Source organism: Helicoverpa zea, chromosome 28, assembly GCF_022581195.2.
Source record: "Helicoverpa zea isolate HzStark_Cry1AcR chromosome 28, ilHelZeax1.1, whole genome shotgun sequence".
Lineage (NCBI taxonomy): Eukaryota > Metazoa > Arthropoda > Insecta > Lepidoptera > Noctuidae > Helicoverpa > Helicoverpa zea.
In genome coordinates, this window is record NC_061479.1 from 2,956,649 (window position 1) to 2,975,673 (window position 19,025).

At 37.1% G+C, this 19,025-nt stretch overlaps 2 protein-coding genes and 1 non-coding gene across 3 annotated transcripts in view; 2 read left to right on the forward strand and 1 right to left on the reverse strand.

The window, feature by feature from the left end:
* LOC124643798 (fatty acyl-CoA reductase wat-like) overlaps nt 1-19,025 on the forward strand; it is a 39,867-nt gene that overhangs the window by 16,450 nt on the left and 4,392 nt on the right. Inside the window, exons 2-10 of the mRNA XM_047182893.1 lie at nt 4,243-4,435; nt 6,214-6,472; nt 15,344-15,459; nt 16,427-16,549; nt 17,222-17,406; nt 17,726-17,809; nt 18,015-18,124; nt 18,330-18,415; nt 18,730-18,845. Coding sequence (XP_047038849.1) covers nt 4,244-4,435; nt 6,214-6,472; nt 15,344-15,459; nt 16,427-16,549; nt 17,222-17,406; nt 17,726-17,809; nt 18,015-18,124; nt 18,330-18,415; nt 18,730-18,845 — 1,271 coding nt within the window. The 5' untranslated portion in view covers nt 4,243. The remainder of the gene's footprint in view (nt 1-4,242; nt 4,436-6,213; nt 6,473-15,343; nt 15,460-16,426; nt 16,550-17,221; nt 17,407-17,725; nt 17,810-18,014; nt 18,125-18,329; nt 18,416-18,729; nt 18,846-19,025) is intronic.
* On the reverse strand, nt 864-3,641 carry LOC124643642. Its single transcript, XM_047182658.1, has 4 exons — nt 3,597-3,641; nt 2,993-3,164; nt 2,082-2,191; nt 864-1,408 (listed from the first exon to the last, which is right to left on the reverse strand). Exons 1-4 carry the CDS (start codon nt 3,639-3,641, stop codon nt 1,175-1,177), a joined length of 561 nt encoding a protein of 186 aa, XP_047038614.1. The 3' UTR covers nt 864-1,174.
* Nucleotides 11,545-11,617, forward strand: Trnav-uac. Its single transcript has one exon. It is a non-coding gene; the product is annotated as a tRNA-Val (tRNA).

Here is a 19,025-nt window from a genome sequence, read left to right on the forward strand (position 1 = left end):
AGAGATGGGCAGTTGGGAGACATGATCAAATCAGAATAAAAGGGGGGTCCTTTTATTCTGATTTCTGATCATAGTTTTGTTTTTTTTTAATTGGGTAGTTTACGTTACCGACTGGTAACGGTGTTCATCCATAGACTATCTGTCATTTCTGTGAGTTGTCAAGAACAAACACTCGTAAAAGTACTTAAATATTTTGTTGCGGTTTCGGATCGTTATAAAGAGAAAACTAATGAAAGGTATGTGTATTTTCTATTATTAATTATTGATTGTCAAAATCTCAAGTTTAGTTATCGAGTTGTTGTTCGAAGTTTATAGAATCGACGTGCAGGCAGGCCTTGGCCCTGTTGCGCCCCGCTGGGGTTGCTGACAGTATTCTACTTGTGTAGCCCTTTCATTTGATACCCATATTGAGGGGGCTGTGCCATTTTGTGCCGGCGGCCATATTGGATTTAATTAAAGGTGTATACAAAATTTCAGACCAATCGGTTGACAGGAAGAGGGTGAAATTTGAATTACTAAATTTGATCCAAGAATAAATAATAAAACAAACGGGGTGAGCTAAATAAAACCGTTTAAATATCTCGTAATGTTGAAACTGATTGTAATTTTTAGGAAAGCTCTTTCATTATATCTAGCCGAATATAAGAAATGGCAATAAAAGTTGATAATGATCTGTAAAATCTGATTTTTTATGCAATAAATTGTGAAAAAGTGCCCATCCCTCCCCTACCTCCCCTAAAGTATGAAATGACATTACGAATCGAAGTGAAATGCGAGTTGTTGATCGAGTTTTATAGAATCCCAGTACAGGTACAAAAAATAACACAAAAACGTAGTCGAATACTTTATTATTTGCTCTAAATTAGTTTATGTACAACAAAGAAATATTAACAACTAAATTAAACAGAAAAAATATAAATAATTTTTTTGGTCCTTTGTAGGGTGAATGAATGAATACTGCTGTTTTTCAGCGTACTTTGCAAAAACTATTTTTGATTTTAATTCGTGGGCAGTAGTTTACACAGGACGGTACAAAAAACGTATGTCACTTAAAGTTTTAGGTGTCACTTAACCGTTTTTGAAATGAAAACTTACAATAGGTGTCCCTTATTTTGGTTAAGGGGACACTTAAATTTTAAGGGCTAGGTGAAAGCTAGTGAAAGGTCATATAAGTCTAAAGAACTTCGTAGAAAAATATGTCCCATTCAATGCCATCTTGAATTTCCACTGGTAAGAACCATTCGTAGTAATTATATTCGAAGATTTCGCCGCTGTAATTGTGGACTATTCTAGCAAAACATAGGGCGAATTTGTAGGCCTGGTATCTAACCATGTCACTAACAGCCGAAGTCGCTCTTATGTAGACGCAGTTCGGTCTTCTGATCTCATCCGTTACGTTAAGATGGCCCTGAAAAATACAGATTTTTTTTATGAAAAAAAGTCGTATTAGTTACATATAACTTAAGTCCGGAATGGCTGGACTGTTTAAGCTGAAAATTAGAGGGGAGCTTAGACTCGGGAGAAGAACATAGAATAGTTTTTGTTAGCTGTTATCTCAGGGCGCGGGTGAGACTGGGGGTGGAAGCTAGTGATTTATTAAATAAAAAAAACTAATAAAAACGACTTCAATAATATTACCTAAAGACTTCTCTAAGTGTGACAGATAATATGTTGAAGACCTCGTCAAAATCGGCTCTGCCAATCATGAGGTACCTAATGGCGCAGAAACATGCATACATATAGGTATACTAGCTTCATCTCGTGGTTTCGCCCGCGTAGTGTGTTCATAAAAAGTAGCCTATGTGTTAATAAAGGGTATCACCTATCTACAAACTAAATTTCAACCAAATCCGTCCGGCCGTTTTTACGTGAAAGAATAACAAACATACATCCATTCTCACAAAGTCTCACATTTAGATATTACTAGGATGATAGAGGACATACAGGTTAAATTGAGAACCTCCCTTTTTTGACGTCGGTTAACAATTACGACCATATTTAGATCTGAAAACGGATGAGCTTCTGAAACACTCACCGCGGCTGAAAATCAGCCGTGACAATAATATTAGTGTTCAAATTACCCGAACAATGATAGCTCCTTGAATTTCGTCTGCAGTATAATGGTCATGTAAAAACAGCTTTTTGTAACGAGTCGTACATTTTCCAAAGTAGTACTCGCTATGGACATTATCTGAAAAAAAATAACAGTTTAAAAAACTAAAAAACACGCTGGTCATGTATTGTCATCAGAACTCAGAGCGTGTGCAAAATTTCATCCTAATCGAAGACCGGGAAGTGGGTCTTTAGGTTCCAAGATTTTCTTACATACATAGTTACAAGTGAAGCTAATATAAGCGTGTTAAAAAATAAAATTATGTCTAGAGTCGTAAGAAGTCGTGGTGGCCTAGTGGGTAAAGATCCAACCTCTCGAGTACTTGCGAGTTCGATTCCAGGTAATGCAAGTACCAACGCAACTTTTCTAAGTTCGTATGTACTTTCTAAGTATATCTTGGACACCAAACTCGAGGAAACCTGGACTTTAAAGTCAACTATGCTACGACTGCCAATCTGGTCTTTTCAACCCAGTTACTCGGGCAACCCAATACCCCTTGGTGAGACTGGTTGTCAAACTTACTGGCTTCTGACTACCCATAACGACTACAAAAACATAAACATAAGGTTTTACTACAAAAAAAAATATTAAGGGACTCTTAATTCTTCATACATTTTTTCTTAAACACGGGACGAACGCCTGTTTAACTTTTTCGTAGTAAGACTTAAGCTCATTTTCACCAACAATCTCTTAAATTTTCTCTAACTAAGTGTCACTTAGAATAAGGGCTCCCTCAATAATAAAGGTTATAAGAGACACTTAAACTTTGGTGAAAACGAAATTCGTATTATGTGTTCCCTTAATGCTCTTAGGGGATTCCTATTTTAGGTATTTGCTGGTGAAAATGGGCATTCATATTTCAAATACAAATTATCATACCTTTAGGTGAAGGAATATTTGTAAAAACTATACTGTTGAGTGCCGAAAACGTTTTGAAACAGGTTATCTTCCCCACTGAAAAAATAAATAAATAAATAAGTGTTAAAAAATCTACAAAAATAAAAAATAAAGAAATCCTTTGTAAAATTGTCAACTGTCTATCATGAGATACCTACAGCCTGTTGACAAACGGACAGGAAAGTGATTAATAAGGTCCCGTTTTACCCTAAAAAATCTTTAGAATAACAGACACAAATCCCCGTCAAACTTACAACTATTTCTCATAGGAGTTAAAATATATGAATCTTTTTTTTTTAACGACGTCAAAAATCATCAAATGACCCCTCCCGCTGTGGGTTAGCAGCGGTGAGGGAGTGTCAGACTCTTACTGACTAAAAACCGTCGTGTTCCGTCGTAGGCCTTTTATGAACCAGGGCCGCGGTTACTCAAAAAATATATGAATCTAAAACCAAGACAATGCTAAGATGACTATGTACTTACCCAACACAAATAAAAGAACTGATAAAGTTAAAGTTCTCATTATAATTATCCACGTGCAACAAATTGGTCACTTCCAAGCCGACTGCTCAATCAGACTACCTACTCTCGAACCAATGCAATCTTTTATAAGATGCGTTTGGGATAACATTGCTATCAAAACAATAAACTACCAAATGTGTTATAAAATTCTTTAAGATGATTGACTACAATATTGACAAATGATTCGTTTCGAATCGATGACGAAGAAGGTATTAGTTTACAATGCTGAGGAATCTAGATTCGTCAACAGATCAACAGAGTTTAGGGTTTTCTACATCTACATAACTGTATTGATCAGATCAGATAGGCAGTCGCTCCATTTAAAACACTAGTTCTCAGCTGCATCCAGTTGTACTGGAAGCCGACCCCAACATTGTTGGGCAAAAGCTTATGTTTTAATTAAATACGTTCAAAACGAAATCATTTTTGGGTTTTAAGAAACTTTCACAAAGAGTCTGTAAGTTGGTGATTGATACACCCGTGCATCGGAGAGCACGTAAATGTCGGTCCTGCTCCTGATCTCTCTCCGGTGGTGTCGGATTGCCGTCCCATCGCGCTATGAGAGTGGAGGAATAGGAAGTGCACCTGTGTCTGCGGAAATGCTTGTGCACTATAATATGTCCTGATCTCTTTAGAGAGAACAGCCGCAATAGCTGGGAATAGGTCTGGTTATTATTATTATTAATTTAAATTATTTCTTTTGCCCACAGAATGAACCACACAGTAGAAGAATCTCCGTTAATGCAGACTCCTATGACTCAGGAGAAAATGGACAAATGGGTGGACGCTCAAATCAAAGGCGAGAAGGTTGAGATCGACGTCTACGGAAAGCCCACGGAACAGATGCTAAAAGAGCTTGAAAATGTCCGAAATTTGAGCAAGGAACTACAGGATAACTTGCATGTAAGTGGTCAAAATCAAAATCATTTATTTCATTTAGGCCTTAACAAATACTTATGAACGTCAAAAATATAAATAAGTTTGATTCTAGTTGCTCATTCCAAAAGTAGCTTCCTATGGAAAAGAACGGGCCAGAAACTCCACGGTTACTCTTTTTTAAATCATTGTTTAGAGTACTCGCATACTGCAAACTTTTAGTCGGCCGATAGTTTGTTTGGGCTCATAAATCAGTATGACGATGAATGGTAGTACGCACATTATAAAGATGCGGTATCAGACCGGCTGAAAACTTTGATTGGAATCAATTTATTTGCCTATAATCTTGTCAACATTGTAAACTTTGTGTGAAATAAACTATTTATTTATTCATAACTGTCGGCCGGCTGTTTACTCTGCAGTATGCAGGTACTCTTATTCAGTAGTCCTTCGAGCTTCGGAAGGCACGTTAGATTGGTCATTTGTACATCTTTAGTAGTCGTTAGAGTAGGTCTACAGCATACCAACTTGACACAGACTTAAATAGAATTTTGTCTGCGTAACAAATTGGTGCATACAAAAGTCAGGGCCTATAGCTGGGTACTCACTTAGAAGTGTAGCATGTAACGTATCAGATACGGTATCAACCTGCAAGTGAGTACGGCTCGTCCACGGTCCTCACAAGCACACTGCGAGCCGCCTTTGTATTCGCAGTGAAGCCGCCACTCGGCGGGTCACTGCGAGCTTACAGCGCTCCACGCGCGAGCGGCTCGCAGCGAGCTCGTGCCTACGTACTCACTTGATACCGTATCTGATACGTTACGTGCTACACTGCTAAGTGAGTACCCAGCTTATGATGAGTCTGCACAAACATCTTGTCATCATATTATATTTCCATTCAGATTTTAGAGTTTTACTCAGACCTTACCGATCCTAAGAACCCTGACCTAAGATTAAACAAGTAAATTAAGTTCGTATAGATATCTGTACAAAAATCTGTATCGTGTGGACCCTTACGGGAAGTCAGAAGATAGTTGACATTTATCTCAAGGAGTATCAGGTTGCCCCGAAAACATAACACACATCTCGACAGTGTTATTGTAAATAAAACAAATTCTTGCACCGTGTTTGTTTTTATATGAAGATTTACATGTGAATAAAATCGCTAAGAGATGGACAGATTAAAAACAGAGCAGTCTGCAATCATACAGGGCGTTACTACTTACAATTTTTACAATATGGCTTTTTAAATGATTGTTATAAAAACCTCTGAAACCTCGTTGGCGCAAGGGTTATCATGCCGAACTGCCGAACCTGAAGTCCCGGGTTCGATTCCCGGTTCGATCGACATTTGTGTTATGAGCATGCATGTTGGCCGTGATCTGGGAAGTAATATGTATGTGTGTAGCTTTATAAAGTTATCTATTGTATTACCCATAACACAAGCTAATTAATAACTTAACATGGGTTTAACCGACGGTGTGTGAAGGCCCGCGCCTTTTCAAAACTATGTTGATCTATGATCTCCTCAACCCCGTTACCCAGGCAACCCAATACCCCTTGGTTAGACTGGTGTCAGACTTACTGGCTTCTGACAACGAGTAACAACTGCCAAGGATGTTAAATGACAGCCGGGACCTACAGTTTAACGTGCCCTCCGAAACACAGTCATTGGTGTCCAAGATGTACTGAGAGAGTACATACAAACTTAGAAAAGTTTCATTTTACTTGCCTAGCCCAGAATCTTTTAGAAAAAGGATCACTAAATAGAATTCTATTTTTATATACCTCTTCTTTCTACACAGGAATTAGAAACCTCAGTCCGCATAGCAGAAGTAGAAAATCAAGCGATGAACCCAACTGCTGAGATTTTAGACTTCTCTGAAGACCACGAGTTCGTTCCTGATAACCAGGACACGTATTACGCTGAAGAGGATAAAATGGACGCTAAGGAAGAAGAGAAACAGAAGCTTACGAAGGGTAAAGGAGCTAAGACTGAAATTCAGAGTTTTTATAAGGACCAGTGTGTGTTTTTGACTGGTGGTACTGGGTTCTTGGGGAAAGGTAAGTACTTACTGCATGTTTTGAGGTCCTAAAGTTTCTGTCTATGGAGTTAATAGGAGTTACCGATTGAATTTTCGGTTGATGCCACATGCCATACCATGTGAGTGTTACCCAAAATTTAGTTTTTTACAAAAAAAATGTTGGCTACTTTGCAGTACTACATATCAAAGAGTAGAGTCCTTGGAACATTAAAATAACTTGAAATAATCACAATTACTTATTTTAATACTAATATAATATATAATTATTTAAAACTAGCCGTTTTCCCGCGGTTTCACCCGCGTCTCGTGGGAGCTTCTACCCTCACCGGGTTAAAATATAGCCTATGTTACTCGCAGATAATATAGCTTTCTAATGGTGAAAGAATATTTAAAATCGGTCCAGTAGTTTTTGAGTTTATCCATTACAACCAAACAAACAAACAAAGTTTTCCTCTTTATAATATTAGTATAGATAATAGACTCTACTCTCTGATATACGATTATGGAACTAGTGGTTTTCCAGAGATTTTTCCCGCGTTCCTGGGTAACTTCTGCTTGTATTCGGCTAAAATATAGGCTATGTTATTCGGAAATAGCAACAGTGAAAGAATTTTTCAAATCGGGCGGTGGATGAATGCGAGATGCCCATTTTGATCACTACGATGTATTAAATAGCCCACTTTGGAGTGGAAAACTTCCTCGTACTTGACGAAAACAGTACTTGTCACAGTAATGTTCCATCGCCAAATGTATGTTACATATAGACAGAATCTTTTGGACCTTTCATTTTATTTCTACAGACATCAAAATGCTTTCAAGTGTGTGCCGATTTGTTTTTCATGCTTACCAAATTTTTAACATGCCAAGTTTGCATAAAACAGTGATTCAATGAAACAAAGTTATTTATGAAATGAGGTTTAAAAATGTACTTCCATAAAGCAATTTTTATTTTAGGGTCGTGTTTTTCCTCATATTTTCCGGAAAAAAAAACTGGTTTAAGGTCTTTTAAATGCGGTTGTTGTATGAATGGGACCATCTATGCAAAAATATAACAAAGAGACTTCTACGTGCCTCAGAAATATCCTTAGATCTTCTAAAGGCGATATGCGACCGGTGACGCACACAAATGTATCTTCTGGTGTAGTCGCTCTAGCATACAGTAACACATTGCGTGCGAACATTTCTAAAATGTCCGCGAAATTGCAACCTACGAGTACCAATCTATATCTTTTGTTCGCGAATAAATAAGGGCGAACAATTTGGGTTGAATCTCGCCATCACTTACTTAAATACCTAGATATGTTCTTAATATTTATTTCATAAAATGTAATTTAATGCATCTACTTTGTGCAAATCTGCGAATACAAACTGCAGTGTAAGATGGAACAGATAAAAAAACTCAGTTCATAGTTATATTTAACTACAAACCAGTCTGACTAGGACATGTTAAGTTACTGACTGACGTAGGCATTTTGTTCGGGTGTTAACCCCAGACTACTCTATTTGACGCACAACATAACCCTTTTTGAGGCAGTCGGGTAAAAGAACAAAGATTCGATTGATATTGGTATACAGGTACCTAGCTTCCGCATGCGGTTTCACTGACGTCATGAGTGAACTACTTTGTGCACCCGAATAAAAGGTATCATATATATATATAGCCTTCCTCAATATATATGGGCTTTTTAACACCAATTTATTATTGGACCAGTAGTTCCCAAGATAAGCGCGTTCAGGCAAATAAACAAACCTTGTTTTGGCTTTCATTTCCTGTAATTTTCGTTTTGATCCGAGTTTTCGATTCTCTGAATGAAAAACCTCTAGCTCAGATTATTTAATAGTTAGGAACTACGTTAGATAGGTACTTACTTATACATATTTGGTTTATTTTAATTCCAAACAGGTACTCTTATTTTCTGCAGCCATTAACGTAGGTACCTATGCACTGACTTGCATAAAAACATGTTTTCTTTCTAGCGGTTTGTTTCTTATTTTTTTATGCATGTATTTTCTGTCTTATTTTTTATGTTTTTCGTTCCAAGTAAGCCTCTACTTTTACGGAAATTTCCTATGCGATGCTCCAGACTTTAAGCATGATTTTGAGTTTTTTTTTTGTTTATGCATGGTGTGTGTTTTCTATTGTTTTTTTGTTATGCTTTTTGTGTTTCGTGTGTGTGTTTCGGGGATTCCGTTGAGGTAAGCAGTTCCTAGTATTTTTTGGTACAAAAAACGCAATCTTTTTATCTAAGTACGTAATGTATTGTTTGGTACTTTTTATTGAGTTATGTTTTCTACTCATAACATCCTTAATGTCTTAGGCTCATAATTAACTGGCTGTTCCCAGCGGTTTCACTCGCATTCCCGGGGGAACTTATTCCTGTGCCTGGATAAATTAGAATCTACTTAATCCAATAATGGTGTGGCTTCCCGACAGTGAAAGAGTTTTTAAAAATTGGCCCAGTATTTTCATTTTACAAATAAAAACAATCCCTTTTTATAATATTTGTCACATATAGATATCATCATCATCATCTCAGCCATAGGACGTCCACTGCTGAACATAGGCCTCCCCCTTAGATCTCCACAGATACCTGTTGGAAGCGACCTGCATCCAGCGTCTTCCGGCGACCTTTATAAGGTTGTCGGAAGATTTACCTATTCATTATATTAGATAAGTAAATTAGTTAGGTTATATAAATAAACAACCAGCAAGCGCAGCGTAGGACGTCCACCAACGAGGTGGACAGACGACCTTATAAAGGTCGCCGGAAGACGCTGGATGCAGGTCGCTTCCAACAGGTATCTGTGGCGGTCTAAGGGGGAGGCCTATGTTCAGCAGTGGACGTCCTATGGCTGAGATGATGATGATGATGATGATATAAATATTTAATAGTTAACTTAGGTAAGTAGGTAATTACATGTTTTTCATTTGTTTTTTTTTTTTTATGTCCACAGATGGCAGAATAAGCTTAAAAGCGAGTCGTGTGGTGGAAAAAGTCGTTTTGTGATCTGTCCTATGCTATGTTATCTCGTGTATTAATTAAATTATTTTGATTTAAAAAGTTTATTTTATTTAAAAAGCATCGTTTTAGTGGTGTGTGCAATGTATTTAAATTAAATTGAATGCTTTTTTTGTTGGATGTTTAATTTTTTTTCCTTGGAGTGTAATTTTATTATGGCATCTGAGTACTACCATTTGATGTTGTAATGGCTGCGAAACAATTTATTATCTGCCTAGCCTTTTCCCAACTATGTTGAGGTCTGACTTTGAGTCTCACCATGCAATGCATGCATGAATGCAGATAGAAACGTAGGTACTAGAGTTTTACATTGAGCGACTGCCCTATATTTATTCAGTCATTCCAGTAATAGATTATTTCAGAAAGACACAATTAAAACAACATTAAAATGTTACACGTAGATAGAAAGATAGGTATATTTAATTATGTACACCGAATTATAAAGAAAGATAATATGTGAGTTAATATTTGCACAACGATGCTGTAGATTATAATCCCACCCAAAACAAAAATGTGAAAGACTGCCAAGTTCGATAATATGGGAATGCTTCGCCTATAAAAGAAGTGAGATCTGAATAAGTACCAAGTTCCATACACATACCTCAGTTAAAAATAGTTACTTTTTAATGATGTCACTTGGCAAGTTTTCACACTCCTTGTTATAAACCTACTAAACGCAATGAATCAAGTATTTAATTTTCTATTAAAACTTGCCAAGTAACATCATTAAAAAGTAACTATTTTTAACTGAGGTATGTGTATGGAACTTGGTACTTATTCAGATCTCACTTCTTTTATAGGCGAAGCATTCCCATATTATCGAACTTGGCAGTCTTTCACATTTTTGTTTTGGGTGGGATTTCATTTATTTTTGTAAGGTTGTTTATTTTATTTTTTTTCTTATGATGAAGTTAGTTAAAGAAATGTCTCATTTATACTATCTTTCAGATTTTTTTATATGCACTATGTTTCTTACAAAGAAGTGAACTAGATTAACTAAATGGACTAGATTTACCAACTGACTGACATGACATGTTATCATATATTATGTTCGTGGATCAAAGTTACACATTTGTTATTTTCGAAAGTGATTCACACTTGGCCGTTTTCAGATTTTTACTTTACTTTGACTAAATACAATCCTTTGTAACGAATTTCAGATCGGTACGACCATTCGAAGATATATTATATAAATATAGATAAATTTAGTTCGTTTTAGTTCCTTAGGGGTATACATTTACACCGGGTATAAAACACCTTCATTATTTTGAAACCGACTCACACTTGGCCATTTTCAGATTTTTCCCTTTACCTTGACATAAGGACCTACCTCCATGCCAATTTTCAAGTCAATACGACCATTGGAAGTGGTCTAGGTTTTTGATGAGTGAGTCAGTCAGTCAGTGAGTGTATAGTAAAAATAGCGATTTTCTGACGGCAATATCTCAAGACCTACAATAGGTATATTAATGAAATTTTGTATTTTAGATAAGTGAGGGGGTCTCAACAGATACTAGAAATTTGATATGCGTAAATAAAATAGATTTTGAGTTACAGGGGGGTCGAATTTGGCCCGAAATGGTTCGTGTAATATAACCCACGGCCGGTGTGTCGCTTTTTTTGCTCGAACTTGGCGGACACACTGCCGTGTGTCTAGATGATACTCAGAGTGCCTAGTGCGAGTTTTGCAAGTTAACTTTCTCGATGCGTAAATTATCATACAACTAAATTACGTAGTACCTATTCATTTTTGACATGTTTATTTCATAAAGGCTGTCATTGACACTTGGTCGTAGGTACTATAAACGCGTTCACTTGCGAAATAGTAAACGTCATTATCCGGTAAAATGAATGAACGTGCTAGGTATAGTAGGTATATTCTAATCATGTGATGTAGCATACGACTCTTTACTTCAGTCAAGTTATAATTACGTATCGAGTGCGTAAACTTACAAAACTTGGAATCAGCACTCTGTTGACTAAACACCTGTTAAAACTTCAAACTATTATGTATTGTTTTTCCTTTCTTTCTATTAACATATGGACCCTTATTTTGGCCAAGCACACAACTGGTTCCGTGGTGTAGTGGTTATCACATCTGCTTTACACGCAGAAGGCCGCCAGTTCGATCCTGGCCGGAATCATATATTTTTGGGTTTAGTTTTCACTATATCTCTTATTTTATTTACTTTTCTCTTTTACTGTTAACACACTTACACACTGTTATAAATAACAGTAAATAAACCTACTTATATCGATTGTGTCGTACCAAATCACTATTTTAATGAGATTAGGTACTTTATGACATTCTTTAGCGAATTGTAAAAAAATTAACCTAATCCATTCAGTAGTTTAACCACAGGAGTCATTTTTCGTTTTTATAATTTACAACATCATGTGTAAAGCAGACATAAAGTTATGGTCGCTGCACACAGCGGGCGGGGCGCGACGGGACGGGACGGCGACGCGACGCTGAGCAGTTGTAATGTACTAGATATTACGGACGACGTCACACAGAGCCGTCCCGCTCGGCGCGACGGTAACTGTCGCGCCAAGCCGCCGTCGCGCCGAGCGGGAATACAAGTCACGTATACAACGCACACGAATACAGGCGGGGCGGGACGTGATCGCGCCCACAGTGTGACCGATACCGTCGCGCCAGCGCCGCGTCGCCGCCCCGCCACGCCGCGTCCCGTCGCGCCGCGCCCGCTGTGTGCAGAGACCTTTAGGTGTATCGAATGTTTTGTTCAGTTGATTTTCCGTTGTTTGTAATGACTGACACTTATATGGTGTTCTAATTTATTTTATTATTTATACTAATTGACATAATATTAACCAGTAGGTATTTAATTTAACGTGATTAGGTACGACACACCCGATACATACATATTTTGATACAAGGCCCATTCCCATGGCTTCACTTCATGCCGGGATCTGTTTCTCGTTCCCTGATAAAATATAGCTTACGTTACTGGGGGATAGTCTAGCTAACAAATAGTGAAGCACATTTTGAAATCGGTTTAGAAGTTTCAGAGCCTCAAACAAGAAAAATTTCTTTTCAATCTTTATTACATTTTTATAGTAAACTAGCTTTTGCCCGCGGCTTCTCTCCCGTCAACTGACTTCTCTACTTTACCCTATTTTTTTTTCATAAGAACCTTCTCCTGTCAATAACAAACACAACAAAAAAAGAATTAGCCAAATTGGTCCAGGCGTTGTTGAGTTATGCGCTTACCAACACATTTTGCGATTCATTTTTATATTATAGATAAATAGAACAGTAAAAATTACAACTTCCTTATTTATTATTATGAAGTATTGAAATTTTTCCACCATGTATGACGCAAAAAAACTATAACTACTTAGTTCTTACATTTATAATAATTATTATTATAGGTAGTGAGACAGACAAACACGCCAATTATGGCACCAACCATTTATTTTCTAATAATAAGTACCTAATGTCATTACATATGTTTTTAATATATCAATTCATAATCAGCATCACCGATAGACGTCATCGCGGTAGCACCGGCTGTCGCTGAAAACCAGCGCTGGGACTCTGTCTCGTTTCGGGTCGCAGCATTATGCTGAGCGAGGGCCGTATTGCGCGCTTTAAGACGCATATTTTCCCCTTCTATCATTATTTCTGTATAATGTGCCTAATTTTAAGTGTGTGTATGCGTCTATTGTTGCGCAATAAAAATTATTTTCTTTCTTCTTTCTTTCTATATGTAATTAAAAAAACCACGGACTAGCAAGCGCAGTGTAGGACGTCCACCAACAAGGTGGACAGACGATCCTATAAAGGTCGCCGTCGACGCTGGATGCAGGTCGCCTCCAACAGGTATCTGTGGAGATCTAAGGGGGTGGCCTATGTTCAGCAGCGGACATCCTATGGCTGAGATGATGATGATGATGTAATTACATAGCTTGTTTACCGCGGTTTCACCCGTGTCCCGTGGGAACTACTGCCCGTACCGGGATAAAATATAGCCTATGTTCCTCAGGAAGAGTGCAGCTTTCTTACAGTGAAAGATTTTTTTAAATCGGTTCAATAGGTTTAGTACCACTTAGTTTCGAACCATTTAGAGTACAAACAAATAATGTAATCATTATTATATATCAATGGATAACTAAATAAGTGACGTCATTCTATGTCTAATTACATAGCTTGTTTACCCCGGTTTAACCCGCGAAATTAACTCAATTCCGACACGCTAGATGGCGTACTAGAAAGTGCATCAGAACATTTTACACAGAACAATAGTCAACATGATTGTTATAGGTAGGTAGGTACGGGAAAAAATAGGGAAATAAGTTTGTTTATTGGTTGTCTTGAGTATATGTATTTGATGTATACCCATTAACTGATGGTAACAAGGAAATTTTGTAGACAATTGGTGCTACTAGGGTGCTACTAGGGCCGTCTTCTGAAGATGAAACCATAAAAGTAAAATACCTATTCATCCTTTTTTGTGATAGGATCTAATGATTCCTCGCACTGTGGGTGCAGCGTAAGTGTCAGACTCTCACTGCCTAAACCCCACCATGTTCCTTCTTAAGCCCTTTAGGTAGGTATGTACCTACCAGGGCCGCGGTAACTCGCGCGAACAATTCCGTAGCTAGGCTCACATATTTTAATCTTTTGTTGACGCGCGTTTGGAATTTCAAATCCGATCAACATCTTAACACGTGTTTCTAAACATTTTCTATTAGGTATGTCAATTCACACACGCCGAAATAAGATTCTGAGTTTTGAGTATTTATCAGTTGCACTGTTTGTTCAAATGATAAAGGAATCTAATCATTCTGAATTATTGAGACAAATGTAAGGTCCAATGCAAGTTATGTAAGGAATAAATTCTAACTCTAATAGTTACACATCTTTAATGAAGAAAATGTATTGAGAAGGATATTCAACCTACAATATAAATAAATTATGTCACTTAAATTGTAAGACCGCTTTACTCAAAAAGAGCTTTTTTGGTTTGGCTCCAAGAATTTACAATAAAATTGCCACCTTAATCCGAGATCTACCTCTTAGTAAATTCAAAAGGGCTCTTCAGGCAGTAGGTCATCATCCTCCGAGCCTTTTCCCAATCATGTTGGGGTCGGCTTCCAGTCTAACCGGATTCAGCTGAGTACCAGTGCTTTACGAGAAGCGACTGCCTATCTGACCTCCTCAACCCAGTTACCCGGCAACCCGATACCCCTTGGTTAGACTGGTGTCAGACTTACTGGCTTCTGACTACGCGTAACGACTGCCAAGGATGTTCAATGACAGCCGGGACCTACAGTTTAACGTGCCATCCGAAACACAGTCAGTGGTGTCTAAGATATACTTAGAAAGTACATACAAATTTAGAAAAGTTGCATTGGTACTTGCCTGACCTGGGATCGAACCCGCGCCCTCTTACTTGAGAGGTTGGTCCTTTACCCACTAGGCCACCACGACTTTACTCTTTGGCTCTTCAGGCAGTAGGTATTAACCGAAAAATGTTACTACTCTTTGGATGAATATTTGAATGATATGTCTCTGTGAATTGTGTTTATTGTTGTTTATTTTGTTTTCTGATGATTTAATTAAGTACTATTTTTTTTTTGTTAATTTAATGTTAAGTTTTTTTTTCTACCACATTTATACGTCTTAATGACAAAACATAGCGTTGTAATTATACATAGGTACATAAGATGTTTATTTTGTCAATACCTATGTTTTACAAATAAAAATATTATATTCTACGTATGACACAGGTCGTGGACAAATGACATGATGATAATGGAAATGAAATCGGATAGCACACATTTGAAGCATAGATGTTTTAGTTTTAAATACATTAAATATAACCAACTACAATATATTTCAGTTCTCATCGAGAAACTAATCCGTGCCTGTGGAGATATCAACACAATATACGTGTTAGCTAGAAGTAAGAAGGGGAAAGACGCTACAGTAAGACTTCACGAAATGATGGACGAATTTGTAAGTATTTTGGTTAAAATAGAGACTAAAACAATGAGGGCTACCGCGTATGAAATTGCCGCTAGGGGCGCTCGTGTTGCGTGAGGTCATCGAAACGTCAAATGTCACTGTTTCTTTACGCGCGCGGGTTTATATTTCTAATTAAATTAATATTGTGAGTATTTAACAATACTTTAGATTAATTATGGTAAATACAGATTAGGGATCTATAAATGTCACTGCTTTGTCACACTTTTATCTTTCGGAAACTTATGTCCGCCTTTCTTTTTCAAGCAAAACGGCACTGCGCAACACTGTGGCATCGCCAATACGTTCACAATATAGGTCTATTGTATTAAATATGATCTTATATAATCACCTAATGCAGATATAAGTTTTGAAAGAACTTTGAATGCCGTAGTTTATGACCTCACGCTACAGTTGCGCCATCTGGTGAAACAAAAAACGGTAGCCCCCATTGACAAAGTGCCTAGGCCCCAGTTCACCAAGAATTTTAAACAACTATGTACCTACTTACTTACTGTGCAACTTAAATTAATGCGGTCTTTAAGCCCTAGACCTATTTCAATAAAAATTATGATGTGATATGATAATATATATTATGCAATTAAATTTTTTGTCGATAAGAACGGTCAGTTTTGCCCTTTTTGCCCAATTTGATGTATATTGATATATACTTAGTTATTATATTGTTTACTTGCTTAGTTGTTTTAAGAAAGCTGAATTTTTTGGTCTACTTTGGCCTTATTATTATTAGATACTCTAAACAAGGAAGCAGGAACATAGTCAATGAGGATACTCATCTTACTATCAAGATAAAACTCTTTGAAACCATAATACAATCCCAAAAAATCGCAAAAATGCTCGATTTTTTTGCAATATGTCTACAATATCGGCCATGTTGGTTTTGTGTGCCGAATATTTACTTATTTTTTGTTTATTTTATTAATCAACACTGTGTTTCCAGTTGTTCCACAGAGCTCATGAGGTAAACCCTAAGGGTATTCACAAAGTGGTGCCAATAGTAGGAGATATGGAACTGCCAGGGTTAGGCATCAGTGAAGAGGATAGGAAGACGCTCACCAGCAAGGTTAGTACTCTTTTATTCGCGTACCACGGAAACCCCTTTCCGCAGTGGGATAAAATGTAGCCGATCTGTTTTTTCTGATATAACTACGAAGCTAACTGCGAAGTTTCATCAAAGGAGATGATTTAAATCCAGCCCAGTATATGTACAGTATACCTCTAAAAATCTTAAGAATTCGGGAAAAATACAGATAAATTAAGGCAAGGTGTTTTTTATGCCATTCATTTCCTTTCATCGAAATCTTTTAAGATGTTCTTGTGTGCAAGATTAACATACATTCTTGCAGTCATCTGCCTAGCTATTTTCAACAAAGTTATGGTCGACATCCAGCTTAAACGCAAAAAAAATAGTAATAAAAACTTTTTACTAGTCTTTCGACTAACGAACGATAGATGGCGCTGACGGATTCGATAGCGCAATGGTCACCATGCCGGACCTGAGGTCCCGGGTTCGATTCCTGGTTCGGTCGACACTTGTGTGATGAGCATGCTTGTTGGCCGTGGTCTGGGTGTTACAATATGTATTTATAAATAAGTAGTTTATCAGTTGTGTTAGCACCCATAACACAAGTTTGTTAATAACTTGCCATGGGGCTAACCGACCGTGTGTGAAAAGGTGTCCTGACATTATAAAAAAAAAAAAGTTTCGCATTCTCACCAATAGATGTCGTTGCAGGTTACAATAATTATCAACGCGGCGGCCACAGTCAAGTTTGACGAAAAACTATCCGTTTCTACAGCTATTAATGTAAAGGGAACTAAAGAAGTCCTGAAACTGGCTAAAGAGTGTAGGAATTTGAAAGCTATTACCCATGTGTCGACTGCCTTCTCTAACACTCATGTGAATCATATTGAAGAAAAGTAAGTATTAAATATTACTTCTCAAAGCTTCACTGCAAATCTCTTTACTAAATATATACCTCATGTAGGCACCTAGCCAAAACTATGTTTTCCACGGGTTTTATTATAACTCAACGCCAATTGTCATCAAAATTGGTTGATCTTTTCACTTGAACACAGAATAACTTTTTTTATTTTACTTAATGATAGCTGCTGCCCGCAACTTTATCTACATTAAATTACGATTTCGCACGAAGAAAAAGGTATTCAATTTCAAATAAAATGTCTGATTTATTTGAAGAAACTCAACAAGTAAGGGATTAATGAATTTTCTTTTCAGGTTCTACGAACCTCCAATGTCCGTGGAGGCACTGGAAGCTTTGACTGAAGTCGACAACAAGCTGATTGAGAACATCTTGCCCACGTAAGTTTTTGTTCTGAAATACATATACTTCTTCAGCGTCCCGTCGCGGGCACACTTTGCCGTATGCGGATAAAATATAGCCTACGCCACACACGATAGTGTGGCTTTCTGACAGTGAAATAATTTTAATCTTTTAATTCGTATATGTCATTATTACAAATACAACAGGCTGGTTGCTATATCGCGTTTTCTTTTAACGTTCCAGACTTCTAGGAAAACGTCCAAACACATATTGTTTTACAAAGGCGATAGCTGAGGAGGCTGTCAGGAAGTATGGCGAAGGCTTGCCTATCAGCATTGTCAGACCTTCCATAGGTAATTCTTAATTTTTTTTATTAAAAACTATTGTTTTTTTTTCCTACAATCAGTTAAAACTTTTTTCATTAAAGTGTAAAAAAACTGCTATGTTAATGATACTAGTCGAGATGCTTATGACTCTAGCTAGACAATTAAGTATTTACCTCTATTAGGAATATGATTAAGTTTTACCCAAATTAATTTCTGTAATTAATAATTACAGTTGTATCAACATACGAAGAGCCTGTGCGAGGCTGGACAGACAGCGTGTATGGACCAACTGGACTAGTCGTAGGAATTGGTACCGGGGTAAGCATTTTTTAGAGTTACTCAGGAGATTTTTTACGTGGTATTTTCGACTTGGTTATACATGATTACGTAAACTGATTTTACAAACGCACATTTTTTTATTCATAATAGATATTCCAGTAGTATAAAGTAAGCGATTTCTGTAAAATTTGTTACTGTAGGTAACTCTTGTCCGCTCAGCGGATATAGCTTTAAATAAATACACATCACTGACTTACAGAGTTCTTAAATATAAGGGATCGAAGTGACCATTTCTACTACTTTTCTTTTCTTTTCTGAACTCATAATTAATAATAAAATGATAATTTTGACAGGTTTTGCGTACAATGTATATGGATCAATCGAAAGTAGCTGACATGGTTCCAGTGGATCTATGCGTGAATGCCATCCTTGCGTCTGCTTGGTTTACTGCCAAGAACTTTAAGGAAAAGTGAGTAGATATCTAAGTTGCCTTATATACTATCTATTTACATACCTAATTGCCTTATATACTAAAACTAGATTCCATCAGCAGTTCCACCAATGTTCAGGGCAAAACTACTTCGTGTTCCCGGATGAACAGTACCCTATAACCTTCCTTGATAATTGGGCTATATAACAGTTATATAAC

What these genes read in the sequence shown, in the direction of transcription:
- LOC124643642 (XM_047182658.1), bottom strand. Translation starts at nt 3,641, where the DNA reads ATGTTATCCCAAACGCATCTTATAAAAGATTGCATTGGTTCGAGA. An exon ending in AAGATTGCATTGGTTCGAGA is followed by an intron (nt 3,165 to 3,596) that starts GTAGGTAGTCTG and finishes AACAGGCTGTAG; the next exon opens with GTATCTCATGATAGACAGTT. An exon ending in AAGGAGCTATCATTGTTCGG is followed by an intron (nt 1,409 to 2,081) that starts GTAATTTGAACA and finishes TGTATTTTTCAG; the next exon opens with GGCCATCTTAACGTAACGGA.